We start from the raw sequence: 18875 nt of genomic DNA, 5'->3' as shown, positions 1-18875 counted from the left end.
CTAGTAATGTTTATAAGTATATCCCAGTCAGGTATGGGTTGAGAACTTAACTGAAGTCACCTTTAACATTTTTCCCTTAGCTTTATTTAGGCATAATTGACCAAAATGGTACATTTCTGTTCATTAATTGGAGTGAATAGACTTGAAGCTATAAATTGAGCAAGGTCTGGAGCCTGGATGTGCAGTGTGCTTGATAATAATGTCCTGTATACTTGAAATTTGCTAAGAGTAGAGTTTATGTAATTCTCCCCTCAAAGTAGTTGAGGTGATGATGGATATGTTCATTAGCTTGATTGGGATAATAAACATCACTTTGTCCCCCTTGGATGTATATAGTTTTGAGATTTTTTTTTTTTAATCATTTCAGGTATAATTTGGGTGACTACAATGGTGAGATCATGTCTGAGGTCATGGCACAGAGACAGCACCTGAAACCCACTTACACCATCCCCATCATCCCCATTGCCAACAGCAGTCAGTTCAAACACCAGGAAGTGATGGATGTGAAGGAGTTCAAAGTTCATAAGGTGACCAGTGTGTTTTTGATAATAGTACCTGACCTTACCATAAACGTGAGAGTAAATGAGAATACACGTATACTCTGTAACAAAATCAGACCTCAGTGATATGACAAGCATGCTGTGAAGAAAAACCAAGATTTATAATCAAATTTTGTTTCTGTTATTTCCTTATCTTACATAGAATAACTTTGTTGCTATATTTGATAAAAGGGCTATTCTAGTGAGAGGATTATGAAGTATTGAAAGAAATTACAGACGTTTAAGAAGAGGGAGGGTAAATCTTTGCTAATAGAGTGAGTCTGGTTGTGTTCTGTGCATATGAACGCATCCGTGTGTAAGTGGAAGAAAAATAGAGGAAAGAATTCAGGGGTCTTTCTTCAGTTGTTTGGAATATAAATAATGGAGCTGGCACATTACTAGTTAAAACATAATTAAGATATGCTTTGCATTATATAAAGAAAATAAAATGGGTGAGGAGGAAGAAAATTAGTGCAGGGAAATTACAGAAGGCAGCTAGGTGGCACTCCTGGAAAAGTGTGTGTTTATTTGATTTTTTATTCCTGCTTTTTTAAAAGACTTACTGGTCCTAAATATACATTTTTTTTTAAATAACCAGATTTTAAACTCTTCGGTAGTGTTTTAAATCTTCAGTCCCCCGACCTGAGTCCTTTGCGATTTTGTGTACTACTGTGTGTTATCCTTTGGTTTTTAAATTTCAAAATTATATGCTTTTAATTGTACTATTCTATCCTTTCAGATATCTGAGCCTTCCCACTGAGCATGCATTATTTTAAATTCCTCCAAGTTAAGCTAGAATCTGGAGCTGTTGCCGTTTTCTTGATACTTTCTGTAGTGGTTTAAAATAAGATCAAACTTTTAACAAAAGTAGTTTATAGGAATAGAATTCTGCAGCACCTTTAGTTAATCATTGGTGTTTACTTTGAGCTCTTGTTTTATGTTGCCATACCCAGCCCTTAGTTCAGGATTCTCCTCCTCCAGTGTGACATGAAGTGGCACTCATACTCATATGGGATTTTGGTGTTTGCAGACCGAGGGCTAGCCAATTGTGCCATTGCTCTGACCCCAGCAAGTTCTTACTTTTTATATTCTTGGCCCCTCGGCATTATAGCTTCTTTAGTTAGTTGCAGTTTGCTTTGTGTCCCTATCGGGTTGTTTCCATTATTATTATTTTCTCTGCACTAACTTTTATCTTCTTGAGACAAAGAATTCTTGAGAAGTAAGTCCTAGATGTTTTATGACTATCTTATAATTTTCACCAAAAATTAGATACTGGAAAAATGCTAATTGTAAAAACTGGAAAACTTCCATTCTGCTATTCTTACTTTAATGGAATCAAAGTAATGTATAGAGCTATATTTAGATTGTAGAGTATATGCATGCTAACATAGGGCCAACTAGATGGCCAAAATTAAGTTTCTGTCTTCTTTAATAGAATGTCTTTATTTTAGCTGTAAGCTTCTGTTTAAAATCTCCCCAAAGCAGCACTGTGGTTTCTAGTGTCTAATTACTGGGTCTTTGTTGCAGCAAGATAAAGCTGATCTGATCCGACCAAAACGGAAATATGAAAAGAAGCCCAAAGTCTTACCATCATCTGCTGCTGCTACCCCTCAACAGACAAGTCCTGCTTCACTGCCAGTCTTTAATGCAAAGGATTTGAATCAGTATGACTTTCCTAGCTCGGATGAAGAGCCTCTCTCCCAGGTAAACACAGGCGTTTTTCAGGGCGGGCAGCGTGCCACAGGTTAGGCAGTGCTTGGGTGCCCACCTCCCCTGTCAGTGTGCCTGCTGTAAGTATTGGCTGCTCTGCCTCTGATCCAGCTTCTGCTTATGCAGACCTCAAGAGACAACAGGTCATTGGGTTCCTGCCCCCAGCATGGAAGACTCAGGGTCAGGTCCAGCCCCTTGGTTTCAGCTTGGTCCAACCATGTGGTTACCAGCATTTGGAGAATAAACTTGGGTGTAAGGTTTCTTCTCCCTCTCCCTTTTCTCCCTCTGTGTGTGTCTGTGTCTGAGTCTGCCTTTCAAATTGATAACTAAATAAACATTCCTGAAACACGAGTTTCTCTATGAAAATAGAGGAAGAATGTAGGAAGTCACCCATCTGACCTGCCTGCTTTGTTTTGCTTAAAGGTTTTGTCGGGCTCTTCAGAAGCTGAGGAGGAGAATGACCCCGATGGTCCCTTTGCCTTCCGTAGGAAAGCTGGCTGTCAGTACTATGCTGTAAGTGCCATTCCCTCTCTGCATTAACGTACTGCTGTCTGGTAGCTGACAAAATTAAACAATTTGGATTTTTTTCTTTAAGCCTCACTTAGACCAAACTGGGAATTGGCCTTGGACTAGTCCTAAAGATGGAGGATTAGGGGATGTGCGCTACAGATACTGCTTAACTACTCTCACCGTACCCCAGAGGTGTATTGGATTTGCACGAAGACGGGTCGGGCGCGGTGGAAGGTAAGGTGTTCTGTGTACCTAGAATTGGGATATTTTGGACAGTAATCTAAAGTGAGATAATACCTCTAAACAACACATTAGTTTCCATTTGCTTTTCTTAATCGATTTGTTGACTGGAATATTTTTGACAATTTGCCACCTGGTTCTTGGACACCCATAACTAAGAGCTTGTATTTCACAGACAGTATCAAGGTACTTTCAGGAAGACACCAGGGGTAGAGCTAATGATAACTGAATAACTTATATGTAGACTTCTTCCATTTTTAATTCTTAATTTCCAATTTTGTCACTTAAACATTTGTTTAGAATTATACAATTGTTGGATTGGTAGATACTAAGAATGAAGCCCATTGCCTGTAGTCCTGTAGTCCCTTTTTTCCATTTCTGTGTTGGCGTTGGTAGTAGTGAAAACTCTCTGTGTTGCCTGTATTTTCTTCTGTGACCAGCATTAATTGGTGTTCTCATTTTGAGATGGAGTCATTTATCAATTTTTTATCAGTGGGTATTGTATGCAGTGCATGAAGTCAGCACTTGGGGTGCCTGCATTTGTTATCTGGAGTTTGAGCCCTGCCTCTGCTGTTGACTCTGTGTCTGATAGTATGCTTCCTGGAGGGAGCAGGTGATGGCTCAAACACCTGGCTTCAACCACCTGCATGGGACCTGGACTTCATTTCTGGCTCTCGGCTTCCCCCTGGCCCAGCCCTGGCTGTGGCAGGCGTTTGAGGAGTGCAGCAGAGGATGAAAGATAACATGCATGCGCATTGGCTCACACTCTCTGTCTCTCTATCTGCCTTTGAAACAAAAGTGATGTATTTTTTAAATTTATACCAAAAATAGTATATCCCCTTGGAATAGGGGATCAATCACATATTTTATCTGTAGGAAATTTTAGTGATACAAAATATCATATGCTTTTCAGATTCTCCTTCCTCCCAAAAAAAAAAGTGTTGCTTAAATTTGGAACAGATATATTAGCAACATTTTATGAAGTATGTTTAACATGTAGTAATAATCAGGCTAGCTTTTGAATGAATGTTCAGTAGGAGTTAAGAAGTTGAGTTTTGGATTAGAAAAGGAAAACTTTGCTCAGGGTACTTGAACAGCTGCTTCAATGTGTACTCTTTGTTTTTGTAGGGTCTTACTGGACAGAGCTCACTCAGACTATGACAGTGTGTTTCGCCACCTGGATTTGGAAATGCTTTCCTCACCACAACCTTCTCCAGTCAATCAGTTTGCCAATACCTCAGAAACAAATACCTCGGACAAACCTTTGTCTAAAGACCTCAGTCAGCTACTAGTCAATATTAAATCATGTAGATGGCGGCATTTTAGGCCTCGGACACCATCCCTACATGACGGTGACAATGACGAACTCTCCTGTAGAAAGCTGTATAGGAGTATATGTCGGACAGGAACAGCACAGCCTGGGACCCAGACATGCAGTACCTCCACGCAAAGTAAAAGTAGCAGTGGCTCAACACACTTTGGTATGTTTATTTGCTATGATGTACATTTCTATAAAAATGTAGCATTCCTCCAGTTTTCTCTGTGTGTGGTCTACTACATATGGAGCCAAAAGTCATTTTCACAAAACCAGTTAATAAAATTAAAAAAAAAGACCTTGATCTAAGTATGTGAATCTCGTTGCTGTTGCTGTAGGAGTTTGTGTGGATGTGTCTTCACCCGCATGCGGAGATGATGGTACTGTTTGATTTCCTGGAGACAGTCTGTGAACCACAGGATTCCCTGATTATATTTTCAAACAATGTGAGAAGGAAACGGACCTGAAATCGCTAGTTTCATGCTTGGATACTGCTCCACCTCGTGTGCTTCAGCATTGGTTCCAGCAATTCAGTGGACATGCTTAAGCATCTGTGCTTTCAGAACAATTCAGAACAGTTTATATGAGAGAAGTTAATTTTCCAAAAAAGAATATTTAAGCTAAAGCTTACTTTAATGCTTTTGGAAATGTTTTACAAACAAATCTACTTCATTATGACCACATTGTGAAATATGACAGTTACAGTAAATGCTGTCTACTTAACATGCCCCTGTAACTGTAGCTTCCTATCTTACAGTATATATCCGTGTTATTTGAAGCCTATAAATGGTAGAAATTCACTGTTAAAATTGTTACTGCAGGTTTTTTTTGAGGTAATTTTAATACTGACATTGAAAGGACTGTAAAAGGCTGCCGGTTTCCCCAGTCCGCTCCCATTAGGCTGAAGGTGCACCTGGCACATGTGTAGGAGAATGGATCCTGCTTGAAGACCTCCAGAAGGTGTCCCAGACAGTAGTAAGCTTGGGAGTTCCGAAAGGCACGTTTATGAAGTGCCAGAGTTTCATTTTATGAGAAAGATAATCACATTGCAAATCAACCAGAAGATGAAGTTTAGCCTGAGGTCTAACAGATTATTTATAATCTCATTAATTTTTGGTAATTTCATCATCAAAAGACAATTATGTTCTGGTTTATTGTCTTAAAAATCAAAATGGAGAACTTCCATTTGCAGGAAGATGTGCATATGCTGTGAGTGGGGCGTTTACAAGTATAAACTTATCACAGTTTTGCCAATAATTAATGCTTTTGAAGCTTTATAAAATTCATGGAGACTTGTCAGAAAATAGACATGTTCGGGCTTGGCAGCGTGGCCTAGTGGCTAGGGTCCTTGCCTTGATCCCATATGGCTGCTGGTTCTAATCCCGGCAGCTCCACTTCCTCTCTGTCTCTCCTCCTCTCAGTATATCTGACTTTGTAATAAAAATAAAATAAATCTTTATAAAAAAAAAAAAGAAAATAGACATGTTTCATTCCCAGCAGTCTTGTAAGGCTCATTGTTACTATGTCAGTAAGCTTGCTGTTTTATGTTAGAAGGTCAGTATCAGTTGTAACGTTTCTTTGATTTGTGTTTGCCAGAGAATTTTAAAAGGTGAACATACCATAAATTTAGCTGCAAAAAGAAATCTTTGGTAACCTTATAAATTCTCTTTTAATCATTCCCTTCTCCCTGCTTATAAAATATAACATATTTTTTAAAGGATTATTTATTTTTACTTGAAAGGCAGGCTTATGGGCCGGAAATAAAAATCTTCCATCTGTTGCTTAACTCCTCAAATGGCTGCAGCAGCTGGGGTTAGCCAGTCCAATGCCAAGAGCTTGGAGCTCCCCCTGGGTCTCACGTGGGTGCAGGTGCCCAAAGACACTGGGCTGTCCATCTTTTCGCGGCTTGCTCAGGTGCATTAGCAGGGAGCTATATTGGAAGTAGCACAGCCAGGATTTGAACTGGTGGCCATATGGGAAACTAACACCACAGGTGGAGAATTAACCTACTACATGATTTACTCCCCAAGTGTCCACAATGGCCAGAGCTGAGCCAATCCAGAGCCAGGAGCCTCTTCCAGATCTCCCACGCAGATGCAGGTTCCCAGGGCCATCCTCGACTGCTTTCCCAGGCCCCAAACAGGGAGCTGGATGGGAAGCAGGGTCACTGGGATTAGAGTCAGCACTCATATGGGTTCCCAGCATGTGCAAGGCAAGGACTTCAGCCACTAGGCTACTGTGCTGGGCCCCAACACAACTATTTATTTTAAGATTGATTTATTCTTTTTTTTCCTGGTGTATTGATTGCCATGTATCTAGAGAATAGATAGCTCTGGAGTATTATAGGATAATACTGTTTATACTTTCATATTTGTGAGCATCCTAGCAACCCAGAGCTTGTCCCTTTTTGTTCTATACTACAGTGCAGTCCCATCATGGGAATAAAGTTAAGTGAACTTAACTTTAGGTCCCTGGAGGGACAAGGAATACTCAGTAGTCAAACTTTTATGCAGGATGCTAAATACAGTAGTGCCAAGTGAAAAACCTTCCCCAAGGAGCAAGTTGCTTGTTTTTCTCACAGTGCCTGCATTGTAACTTCTCACTTCCTTCATGGATAAAAACAGGTCATGTAGCATAATTGTGATTTTAAAGGCAAATTGTTTGCCCCCAGACGTAAACCTAGCAACTTCAACTGGTACTTACTGCAGAGAGACTGCGATTTAGTTTGACACCAGAGGAAACTGGCTGTGTTGAGCAAAGACACTCCTCACAGAAATCTTGAGACTTAAGTTCGACTTCAGTAACTGAGCCATCCTGTGGGAGTCGGCTGATGGGCTTTGCTGCTGCTGAAACCAGCAGTGTGAGTTATTAGCCCTGTTTCATGATTCAGTTATTGTGGTAAACATTACTAAGTCTCTGTGTGCAGTGATGCCCTCTGTGCTAACTTCCCTCATCTTGAAGGGCTTATTCACTCTCATTTTGTCACAAACTGAGTGGAGATGTAGGAAGCCCATTTTGCCAGAATGCATGAGCTCTACCCTGTGCACTTTGACAGCCTTTGTAGTGCTCAGAACCCCTTTCTTTTACTTCCCAGTTCCTTCCTTTTGCAGAATTGTGGAACCAGAGTGGGAGCCTGAGTAGACAAGTGCTGGGTCCTTGGCCCTTGGCCCTCTGCGGACGGTTCAGCAGAAATGGGAGGTTCTATAGAGGTGCGTTTAGAATTTCTAGGACTAGACTTTTGTTGCTTAGGGTAAATTATTTTAAATAAATGTTAACAGCATAGAGATAGTTTCCAAGTACAGTTTTTCTATTTTTTTTTTTTTTTTCAAAGAAAGGCATAGACGGAAACTGAGAGCACTCTTTTCCGCTGAATCATTCCCCAATTGCCTGCAGTAGCCAGGATGAGCCAGACCAAAGCCAGGAACCCAAAACAGCCCAGTGACTTTAGCCAGCTGCAGAACGCAGCCACTCAGTTCCTGCCAACAGGGCTCCCAAGTGGTGTGTTAACCGCCAAACTCCCACCCCTGCTTTGTTTTTCTAATCTACAAAAGCAGCTTTGAAAATGGAATGCTTGTCCTTGTATAATACAGAAAGACCGAAAACCACAAAGCAGTTTTAAATTACAATGGTATGTTTGGGATTGAATGACTGATTCCCAGTGAAGTTTTTTTATATACATTATAGATCATTGTTCGAAGCTCACATACCTGCACTATCAAAGACGTGGTTGATTTTCACACATGAATAGGAGATTTGTGGCTAGAATGTTAGGTTTAGTTTGTAGCATGAAGCTTATTAAAAACTGAGGAGAAGCAACTCTAGACTTTAAACACTGAACGTTTTAATTGTTAGGTTTTGTGAATCTTCAGGAACTTAATCTCTACTCAGGCGTGTTTCCAAATCTGGAGTCTGTGTGACTAGCCAAGGTGTACCTGTCACATAGCATTGGTGCAATGTGGACGCCCCTGTAGTGAGACACACTAGTAAGTGCAAGAATACTTCCATTAAGGGGCCATTTGACTACATATAACCGCTTGGTCACGTCCTTCACAGCCAGAGTAGTTACAGTGAACTTGGGTTTTCAAATTGGATGTCTGGATTACTTATAAGGGCTCATGAGCTGTGTTCAACTTTACTACCAGAAAAGTCATTTTGCTTTGTCTTTATTCTTTAGATAGCTATCCTCTCCGCGCCCCCCGCCCCCATATCTCCCTATGTCTGTGTGTGCACTACCCTGAGGAAAGCTGTGATTCGGTGTCTTTTAAAAGAGATGTTTGGGGTTTGATGTTTTGTTTTTTGATCCTCTACACTCCATTTTCCCTGACTGGGTTTCAGATGATTGATTTTTTTCACCCACCCCACTCCCACTGTGACAGTTTCAAGTGCCCTGCCCAGCTTCAGCAGTGTGACTTGCAGGCAGCGCTGAAGTGTAAACTCTTCCTAGTGCTGGTGTCACAGCCATGGTCTGCCGTAGGAGAAGCAGACTCATGGGTCCTGATGATTGCAGCTGTGTCCGCACTCCATGGAACGTTGCTAAGGAGGACAAATTTGCCAAATTCCTGGATGAGGCTGTTCTACATTTGGTGAGCTCGGTTAGAAAGTTTATCTGTATTCTTAGGCAAAAACTGCCCCCTTAAATTTCTTCTTTGTTTGTTTTTTTATTTAATTTTATGACATAGTTTCATAGGCTCTGGGGTTCCCCCAGTCCTTCCCCCCTACCATCCCCCCATGGTGGAGTCCTCCACCTGATTGCAGTGTCACAGTTCAAATCAAGTCATGATTCTTCCATTGTAAGCATGTGCCATGCATAGAGTCCAGCCTCCCATTGTCCAGATAGATCCCGCAGATTCTTGGGGTGACCGTCTCTGGTCTGAAAGCAGAGCTGGCAGAGTATTATCCCGTCCAATGAAAAGCCACAACATAGCGTCAACATCGATTTACATCATTAAGGGGTTAATTGCCATGGTTTTGAGTGACCTACATGTTAGACAATGCAAGCTCTTAACCACAACCTGTGACTACTTCATTGACAATTCAATTTTTAGTTTATACACATCTGGCTGCTATACACCTTAAAATGGTTATAGGGAATTGTTTCAGCTGTCTCGGGCTTGTTTTCATTTTATATACAACAGCTTGTAGTATTAAAGCATGATGTAACTGAACTTGGCGTGTTTTAGGGGTAGCCCAAACAGGCTTATAACTCTAACAAGGCATTTGTTAACAATAGAGGTGCAGAATAGTTTTAGGAGGGGTGTGCAGAGAAGTCTTCACCTCCCCAGTGAGGGGTGACTCATCTTTGTGACCTGCCTAGTTAGGTATATGTGAGTCCAAGCTAACCTTTTCTTGTCTGCTCTAAACTTACTTTATTGGTCTCTGTCTATGTAATCTGATTTGTTTTGAGGGGGAGGGGAGATGGGGACCTCCAGAGCAGCCCTGATGGTCATTGCAAGAGAGGGTGAGGATCCAAAGTTGGAACTAAGTAAGGACCAGAGAAAGGTCCCCTCTTGGGACCCGAAGGAGGTTTCTTCTGTTTCTGAGGACTGCTCAGGACTCCCAGCTGTTATTCTGATGTCATGAGATCTTCTGAGGAAGGATCTGGGCTTCTTCCATCCCTTGTGGGAGATCGAACAGGAGACGGATGACCTCAGGCCCTTAAATTTCAACCAGGAGCTTTCTGCTGTCCAGAATCATATTATCCTTCAAGTATTTCAAGTCCTGTCCTGCTTGGTTCCCGTTCCATTTCCCAGTTAAATGTTCTTCAGGTTGCAGTTGGCATCTCCATGTGACCCTGCTTCTGTACCTTGACTCTAGCTTGTTAGTTCTGTGAAGGAGCACTTTGTTCATATTGTTGATACATAAGAGGTTTAATCATAAATATTATTAAATCAAAAATAGGTTTTGTCTTATCAATTTCTTAACCTCATTGATTTACCTTTTTTATTTTTTGTTTTTGCTTTTGTTTTTAAATCGCTACTACCAGGTTGTAGAAAGAAATTGATAAGGGTCGCTTTGTTTTGGTTGCATGAAACAGTTTTGACTCAGGATGGGTCATGTGTCCACAGTACTAATCCATATTGGTCATCTTTGTATGAATTACAAACCTGACCACCACACCATGCCCAGAGTTAGACATAGAACCTGAAAACTTTCTACCATGGTGCCTTATGTCACTGATAGAACTCTCAGAGCTTTGTGGGTTTTATGTAAATAGTATGAGCCCCGGTTCAGATCACATTTGCCCAGCGTTAGAGTCTTTAGATAAGAATTTTACTTCTAAATGTGAATATCTAAGCACCTGCTAGCTGGAAAGGACCTCAGTAATCTCTTGAGCACTTTTGATGGTATGACTTGCCTCCACAAAGGTCAAATAACTCCCCCAAGAATGCTCAGCTAGTTAAGATTGAGCTGAAGACAGAAAAGGGTCTCAAAGTTCCTGGGCCAATGTTTGTTATTACCAGCCCCACCAGTTGATATGTTGCTCTGCATGTTTCTCCTAGATCCTTCACTGTTTCATCTCTGGGCCCAAGTGTAATATTAGGCTAACTGTGATATCTGCCAAGCAGGCTGACATAGTGATGGAAAATGTAGGTTGCATTTTTACTCCTAAATCTGTATTTGGAGGAAGTTAAAAGTTTTCAAAAGAGGTGAAATTCACAAAACCCTCAGACACCCAGATTAAGCTGTTGATTTTGAGAGGGCAAAAACATTTGAACTTCTTATAAATTGGCTTCCAACTAATTATCCTAACTTCTTAAACACTTAGAAACATCAGCAAAGTTCTGCAGAAAAAAAGCTTTCATGCATATAGTTTATTGTAAAATTTTGCCAGTGAATTTTGAGTTGTTTTTCTCAATACATAATGATCTAACAATCTAAAAATGAGCTGTTTTTAAAAACTTGCTGAGCATTCCAACTGGAAAAATCAAGTGTGAAGCAGTAAACTAAAAATTAGGAAGTTAAAAAGTGTCATTAACATCGTTGATGAAAGATATGAGAATAGCACAGCGATGATACAGTTTTAGTTAGGACCACTCAGGGCAGTATTAATTTTATCCAAGCTTTCCTACAAGTAATTTCTGCTACATTGAAGTGGCTGTGTGGCCAGAATGTTACTTTTATATCAATATTTAGGAATTAGTCTTATATGACTCAAACTGTAGATTTCAGGTCCGTGGATTACAGATGTCAGAAAGGAATTTACCAAGGGACAGATATCAAGGAAATACATTGATAACAACACACACAAACAAGAAGCTCAACAGTAATCTTTTCAATAAGAGGTTGCTTTCTTGCCCTGGAAGACCAAGAATAGTTAAACTCAAGTGTAAGAATCTGCAGACACTAATAACTCAGGAGTTTTTCCTCAAATATTGGTGATTTTCTTTTCTTTTTTTTTTTTTTTTTTTTTTTTGGTCCATTCAAGCCATAATGGAATTTGAACCTAAAACTTGCTAGTTATATCAGGAAAAAGCATTATTCTGAAGGACAGTTAAAGATTCGTCGAATTACAAAGCTTAACAAGTGATATTATTAATAACTAACAGCAGTGAACAACAGTAACATATTAGGCAATAGTATTTTGAAAACTTGAAATTGAGATTTGCATGATTTCTAAACTCCCTGGGATCCAGGGATGCATGATAACCTTTTTTGGTTTAAAATAGTTCTTGCTCAAATACCGCAGGCCTCTTAAAGAAGCCTTCCAGATCCATATGTATTGTGATTGTATGTACTTTTTCCCCCTTTTTTTTTTAATTGGCCAAAAAAAAAAGTTTCCTTTTTTTAAAAAATGCACACACTTTTTTGGGGGGTAATAAATGAACATTTTTTTGTTTGTTTTTTTTAGAACTGAGCTCTCCATAGACAAACATAAGTAGCATAACACAGTGTCTTTCCTCAGACATCACTCTGTACAGTAAATCAACATAAACAACTTCGTTCTTATTGACTGGATTTTTTCCAGGTGGGTTAATTGGGTGGGGAAAAGTAATTAAACTTAACATTGGAGCCTCTTTTTCTTCCTGCTGAATTTAAAGGATGGGTTCTTTAAAAAGGAAAAAGAAAAAAAGTAATAAACCAACAGCCTTATCTTTCATATAGAGAAAATTTTTGTAAATGATTAAAAATGAGAAAATAAGAACAGTTAGTGTTTATGCACAGAACTGTTAGAGGTCACCTGATTGCATTGAGAAGGCAGTATGGATAAAATGGAAACCAACGGGCGATTAGATTTCTTCTCAAGCTCAGCGCAAAGTTGAATTCCAAGCCTGTGGATTAAAAAGCTGACATTACCTCCTACATTGTCTAGTACAAGTGTCACAGCTTTGCAAAAATAGTGGCGTCAAAACCTGGGAAATGAGCAGTTCTCTTTCCTATGATTGATTAAGAGTTTGATCTGATTTACATTGAAGCTGCTCTTGTTAAACGTGTAGCAAAAATGCCGGAATTTCTGTTTGGGAAGTGATCATTAATTAGCAGGATCATGAACCTCTGTCAGATGGCTTTAATTTTACACCTTCTCCCGCCCCTAAATTGTGAGCTGCTTTTGTTTTGGTACAGTAAGAGGCAGATGGTATTTGTGCATTTTTATAAAAGATTTCCTCGTTTTGTTCAGCATTTACAGCCGAACAGTACCAGCAACATCAACAGCAACTGGCACTAATGCAGAAACAGCAGCTTGCACAAATTCAGCAACAACAAGCAAACAGTAATTCCTCCAGCAACACGTCACAGGTGAGGGATTTGTCTGTCTTGTGATTATCCCTCACTGTTTCCCACCAGAGGTCATCTCTAATTGCCAACTGTTATCATAGAACCCTGCATCTAACCAGCAGCAAAGTGGCTTTCGCCGGAATATACAGGGTTTAGAAAGAACACTACAGGTGAGTGTGGAAGCTGTCACCTCTGCTCTGTACTTGTAAAATAAGTGTAGTGAAATGAGATGGAGACATCTTCAAGTTGACATGTGCTGTCGTACCTCTTTGACGTACTTTCCCATCCAGTTCATTATCCTGGTCATTTTCATTAAGATGTTCTTTAAAAGTAAACCAAAATAGCCTCTTTTACTAGTTGAAAGGACTCACTTTCCATCTTAAAGTTTGCTTTCTAAACACATTGGGTACTTAAAATTGGAAAGTTGAGTCTCTAAATATGTTGCAGGAAAAGCTTAATTAAAAAAAAAACTTCAAGGGACCCCCTGTTCTTAAGGTAAATTACGATGCGATATTTTCTTACCTTTCACATTTGGCTTGTATGTGTGTTACTTGAAAGATTACATGTTCACTTTTGTGTGTATTTGCAAAGCACAAAAGTGTTGCTCCTGCCCATTTGTGTTCCAACATTTTGTGATGGAGGTTTACTGTTTCCCCAGACAAATAAGAGGCTTGTTTGGTAATTAGCTTGTACATATTCTGTGTTGTCACATGAAGATCAAAATGAATAATCCTTGAGTTAAAGATCAGTCTTTGTTCCTTAAATGTATGACTGTAAAAGGAGTCGGTAGATTTTAGTGGTTTGCCGTTTCCTTTATATTCAGGCTGACTTTGGTGTACCTGTGTAGCTCTCACACTGCTCTGAGGCTCCGGGATGCTCACTGTTCCCGCATCTTCTCTTCAGGGTTTTGTGTCCAAGACTTTGGATTCTGCTAGTGCTCAGTTTGCTGCTTCTGCTTTGGTGACATCAGAACAGCTGATGGGGTTCAAGGTGAAGGATGATGTGGTGCTTGGCATCGGGGTGAATGGCGTCCTTCCAGCCTCAGGTAGGGGAGGAGACGTTGGAGTGGGCTCGGTTCTGTTCACAGCGTGCAGCTGTGCCACAGGCCGCAGAACTGCTTAGTCGTGGCTTACACGGTTCTTTCCCCCTGCTTCCCCCCCAGGAGTCTACAAGGGCTTACACCTCAGCAGTACTACACCAACAGCACTTGTCCAGAGCAGTCCGTCGACAGCAGGCTCGACCTTGTTACAGCCTTCCAACAGTACACAGACTTCAGGTTCCCACAGTGCGCTGAGTCATCAAGTAACGGCTGCCAATTCTGCAACAACTCAGGTTCTGATTGGGAACAACATCCGATTAACTGTCCCTTCGTCAGTTGCCACTGTAAACTCTCTTGCCCCTATAAACGCACGACACATACCAAGGACTTTAAGTGCTGTTCCATCATCTGCCTTAAAGCTGGCGGCCTCAGCCAACTGTCAAGTCTCCAAGGTTCCGTCCTCATCCTCCGTAGATTCAGTTCCAAGGTGAGCGGTCAGCTTAAGCCCAGGATGTTTGAAAAATAGGAGTGCGGTGGGCAGCGTGTAGCCACCGTTCAGGATAGTTGCGTCTTGTCCCAGCTACTCCACTGTAGATCCGATTCCAGTGTCCTGCTCGGGCACGTGAGAAGCCAGCAGCAAACGGTCCCAGTGGGGGAGACCTGGATGGAATTCCGGACTCCTGGCTTTGGCTTGGCTGTTGCTGGCATTTTGCAAGTGAGCCTGCAGATGGAAGATCTCTTTCCGCTACACCACACTTGTTCTCTCCCTGTTTCTCCCTCTGCCTTTCAAATAAATTAAGTAAATCTTTAAAAAACAAAACAAAACAAAAAACCATGGAAAATAAGATCTGACTTAAATCCTCTGGTGTTCTCTGTTTGTGTTTCTTTTCCTTTCGTTTATTAAAAATTAGAAAAGAGAATTTTTCTCCAGACCCAAAAAGATAAATATTACAATTAAGTACAACTTCATAGAGAAGAAGTGAATGCCACAGAGATGACCGCACAATTTGGAGGTCCTTCACTTGTGTGACAGGAGCTCATACTGCTCTCCATTTTTTTTAATTAAGATTTATTTTTATTCGAAAGGCAGATTTACATAGGAGGAGAGACAGAGATCCTCCATCCACTGATTCACTGCCTGAGTGTCTGTAGCAGCTAGAGCAGAGCTGATCTGAGACCAGGAACCAGGAGCTTCATCTGGATCGGGTCTCCCATGCAAATGCAGGGTCCCAAGACTTTAGGTCATCCTCGACTGCTTTCCCAGGTCACAAGCAGGGAGCTGGATGGGAAGTGGAGCTGCCAGAACACGAACCGGCGCCCTTATGGGATCCTGGCATATACAAGGCGAGGGTTTAGCTACCAAGCCATCACACCAGGCCCTCTCCGTTTTCTGTCACCTTTGAATGAAAGGAGTTCTCTTTAGAGTGTTTCTTTTGCTAGTAACTTTTTCTACAGAAATGATAGACTCCACATCGTTAGTATGCTAACCTATTCTTGAGAATGTAAATAATAAGCACTGTTAGAGTATTCATGCCAGGTCAGCTTTTTTTTTTTTTTTTTTAATGTATTTCTCTGTGTATTTCAAGTAAAGCAGACACAGATGAAGATTTCTACCATCCACTAGTTCACCCCAAATGTGCTGACACCAGTGTGGGTGGTTGAGGCCACACCTCTGAGCCAAGAACCCTGTCCTGGCAGAAACCCAGGTTGCTTGAGCCGTTAACTGCGGCTGGAAGGGTGTGTGCCTCTGGAGCAGTCAGGACTTGAACCCAGGCCCTGCAGCATCCAGGTGACACAATGCACACTGCACCATACACCTGCGCTAGCTCAGCTTCCACTGAAGCCTTTATGGGCTGTGCTAATGTGTCTTTTTCATTTTCAGCAGGTTGTTTACCATTTTTACTCAGGCTGTGGTTTAAATATTCATGGTAATCCAATCCCTAATGTTGAAGGGACAAGGGAGGAAATGAAAAAAGTGTTACGTCTTATTAAAAGGTTAATATGAAAACTTCATGTTAACTCTAGGTAGCAGGTGAAAATCAAAACATCATGTGCTTGTCAGATTAATTACATACATGATAGCTGTAATTTCCATACACTGCAGATGCAAGAATTCTTTTCACTCTAGTGGAGTTCTGGAAATATTCTATAAAATAATCCCCAGTTTGACCCAGGATAGGGTATTTTTCAGCAAAGAAGAGGGAGAAAAGAACATTTCTGGCAGGTAGAGTGGGGAAGGGGAGGTGCAGTTGATGAGAGGCCAACAAGTGAACTGGTTTCTCTAGAGGTTTAGGAAGAGGAGGGCTTGGCCCTGGAATGGCAGGCGGTGGCGCATCTCAGGTGCAGGAAAGATCCCAGCCAGGGGTGAACTTGGAGATAATGCAGGCTTTGCGGCACACTCTTTTGTTTGTGGCTTCAGCCTGTCAGCCTGGTAGTCGTCCCCTGCCCAGGACCAGTCCTTTCCTGCCAGTATTGTCAGTTGGATCCATCGGCTCCAGCACTAACAGATGCTGTGTTATGGTTTGTGCTGCTCTAGAGTTGCATAAACCATGGAATGTTTGCAAGGTCACTGGTGCCTTGGTCAGGACATTCACAGGCAGCGATCTCAGTGGACATCCCCGAGGACATTCCACTGGAGCCACAGTGCTCCAGCAACTTGCTCAGGATTCCTCCCCTTCAAAGCCGAATGTCAAACCTCTGCTTTCAAGGCCTCATGTGCACCTGCCCTGTGGGGATGGTTGACCAGAGCTGGCGAAATGGACGCAGACACATCCTTGATGGGCTGCCGTATTCCCAGTGAGCTGATGGAAAGTGGAATTTAGAGTTGATATTAACCAGTCTATTATACCCATGACAATAAACCATGGACCCTTTTTTTTATTTTTATTTATATCCTTATTTTTATTTATACCCTTCACTACTGGCCTAAGAATCAGATCTCATGTTAATAAATTTAATCCTTTCATTAAAATTACCTTCATTTACCAAATGTGTATGTTGTAAATAAGTAATTGACATAAACTTTGTTTCAACAGGGAAAATCATGAATCAGAAAAGCCAGCACTGAACAACATAGCAGACAACACAGTAGCGATGGAGGTGACGTAGCTTCCTCGGGAGCAGGACTCGGCCCGGGGACTTGACTAGGTGCTATGCATCGGTAGCATTGAATGCAAGGGACGATGGAATGCAGCACATGCGTTTCTGCGGCAGCTGTGGGGACTTGACAGCAGTGCTCATCTCTCATGCTTCAGTTTTTCTTTTCTTACTGTTAATAGGAAAAAAATCAACATCTGTAAATTAAGAATACAGCAATTATCTGTACAGTACTGCATATTTGTAATACCCTTGTATATATGTTACTTGAATACAGAAATGTTCATTTGTGATGCTTTGCACTTGGGGGTGGGGGGGCGGGAGGGAAATAAATTGCAACAAAGAGTGTGAGATGTGAGATTGTACAGAGATGAAGTGTCATCACATTACGTGCATGGTGCGGAACCTGCTGTTTTATCTATTTATTGTGCCGTGTTTACAGTTTTTTGTACACTGTACCTTCATTGGTTCCTGTGCTGTAGTAAATGTGTTAGGTAGCCGTGGACTCCTTGGTATTTTGTAAATGGTATAACATAACTTGGTTCCCCTCTGGGTCCTTGAGTTCTCTGTGTATCATGTGAAAAAAAAAATGGTGACAAACATACAGAATTTTACAAAAAAAAAAAAGGCATCAGTTTTTTTAAAACGGGGAATGTATTGTTCCATGGGGCTCTTCCTGGTCTACTCTGGTTAGGACAAGTAACAAGCTGAAAATGAAGTCTCTTGAATCTTCCCATCCCCACCTGTCCACATGGCTGTGGGCAGATTCTGGTACTTAAAGCACTAATGTTACGTTGCTGCTCTACACACAGCCCAGTAGTCCCATTTCCTGCCACACCAAAAAGTGTTCAATCAAGTATGCAAACGGAGTCCTAACAACTGGAGTTTATGTTGTCTTGCCCTTTTTTTAGCACAAAAAAAAAAATTGTACTTTTTTATTGTCATTGTTTAAAAGACTTCATTCTTTACTTGTTCTTACAAAAAAAAAAAAAGGATATAAGGGAGAAGAATGCAGTAATTGCTGTCCGTGTATCATCATTCCAGTTTCTCAGAACAGCCAGCCAGCTTTTTTTCCTTTTAAGATTCTCCAGAAGGCTGCAAGGCCAGAACCACAACTATCGGGTGCCTTCCTTTGGAAATATCTGACCTCTCTTCTGTGAAGAGAACGGTACTTACCAGACTACTTCTAGTGCTTTGTCAGTACCGCAGTCTGAATGCCCAGTCCAATGGCATACGGTATCCTTAAGGTTTGTAATCCCACCTGGAAAAAATTGTGATAGAATTCTCACAAAATAAACCCAGGGCATTACATGTTGACAAACTAACCTCGAGTGGTCTTTTGCTTTTTACCTTTAATCCAAGACCGGTCTGTCATAGCAGGTGTCATGTCTTCTGAGTGGAGACAGAGGGGTGGCGGAGGATGCAAGGGGGTCTGTGATGTTGAGTTCATCTTTTTCCAGCCATAGTTTGATAAGTGTGAACTACTAAGTCTGGAACTGTTGCAGATCCTACAGTAGGGGAAAGGGTTGTGGGGACTCCCTGCCCTTGGGGAGTTTAGAATGTAGTTAGGGAGAGAACTAAGTTTTCAAATGTGTGAAGATGAGAGGAAGGAAAAAATAAGAAAGGGAAGACAAGAAGCAGCACTGCGGTGCCAGACCAGTTAGCTTCAAAAGTGATTTTTTAAGATACAACCTTACGTGGGGCTGGTGGG

At 41.2% G+C, this 18875-nt stretch overlaps 1 protein-coding gene across 4 annotated transcripts in view; it reads left to right on the top strand.

Moving 5' to 3' along the window:
- EPC1 (enhancer of polycomb homolog 1) overlaps positions 1–18489 on the top strand; it is a 98734-nt gene extending 80245 nt beyond the window's left edge. For all 4 annotated transcript variants that reach the window (XM_058669576.1, XM_058669575.1, XM_004588450.3 and 1 more), the window contains exons 6-14: positions 368–527; positions 2067–2243; positions 2673–2762; positions 2845–2993; positions 4128–4480; positions 12932–13050; positions 13933–14074; positions 14192–14555; positions 17104–18489. In XM_058669576.1, coding sequence (XP_058525559.1) covers positions 368–527; positions 2067–2243; positions 2673–2762; positions 2845–2993; positions 4128–4480; positions 12932–13050; positions 13933–14074; positions 14192–14555; positions 17104–17176 — 1627 coding nt within the window. In that variant the 3' untranslated portion in view covers positions 17177–18489. The remainder of the gene's footprint in view (positions 1–367; positions 528–2066; positions 2244–2672; positions 2763–2844; positions 2994–4127; positions 4481–12931; positions 13051–13932; positions 14075–14191; positions 14556–17103) is intronic.
- The last annotated feature ends 386 nt before the right edge of the window (positions 18490–18875 follow it).

Source organism: Ochotona princeps, chromosome 10, assembly GCF_030435755.1.
Source record: "Ochotona princeps isolate mOchPri1 chromosome 10, mOchPri1.hap1, whole genome shotgun sequence".
NCBI classification, from domain to species: domain Eukaryota; kingdom Metazoa; phylum Chordata; class Mammalia; order Lagomorpha; family Ochotonidae; genus Ochotona; species Ochotona princeps.
Note: the sequence above shows the minus strand (reverse complement) of the source record. Positions and strands in the feature narration are given on the sequence as shown.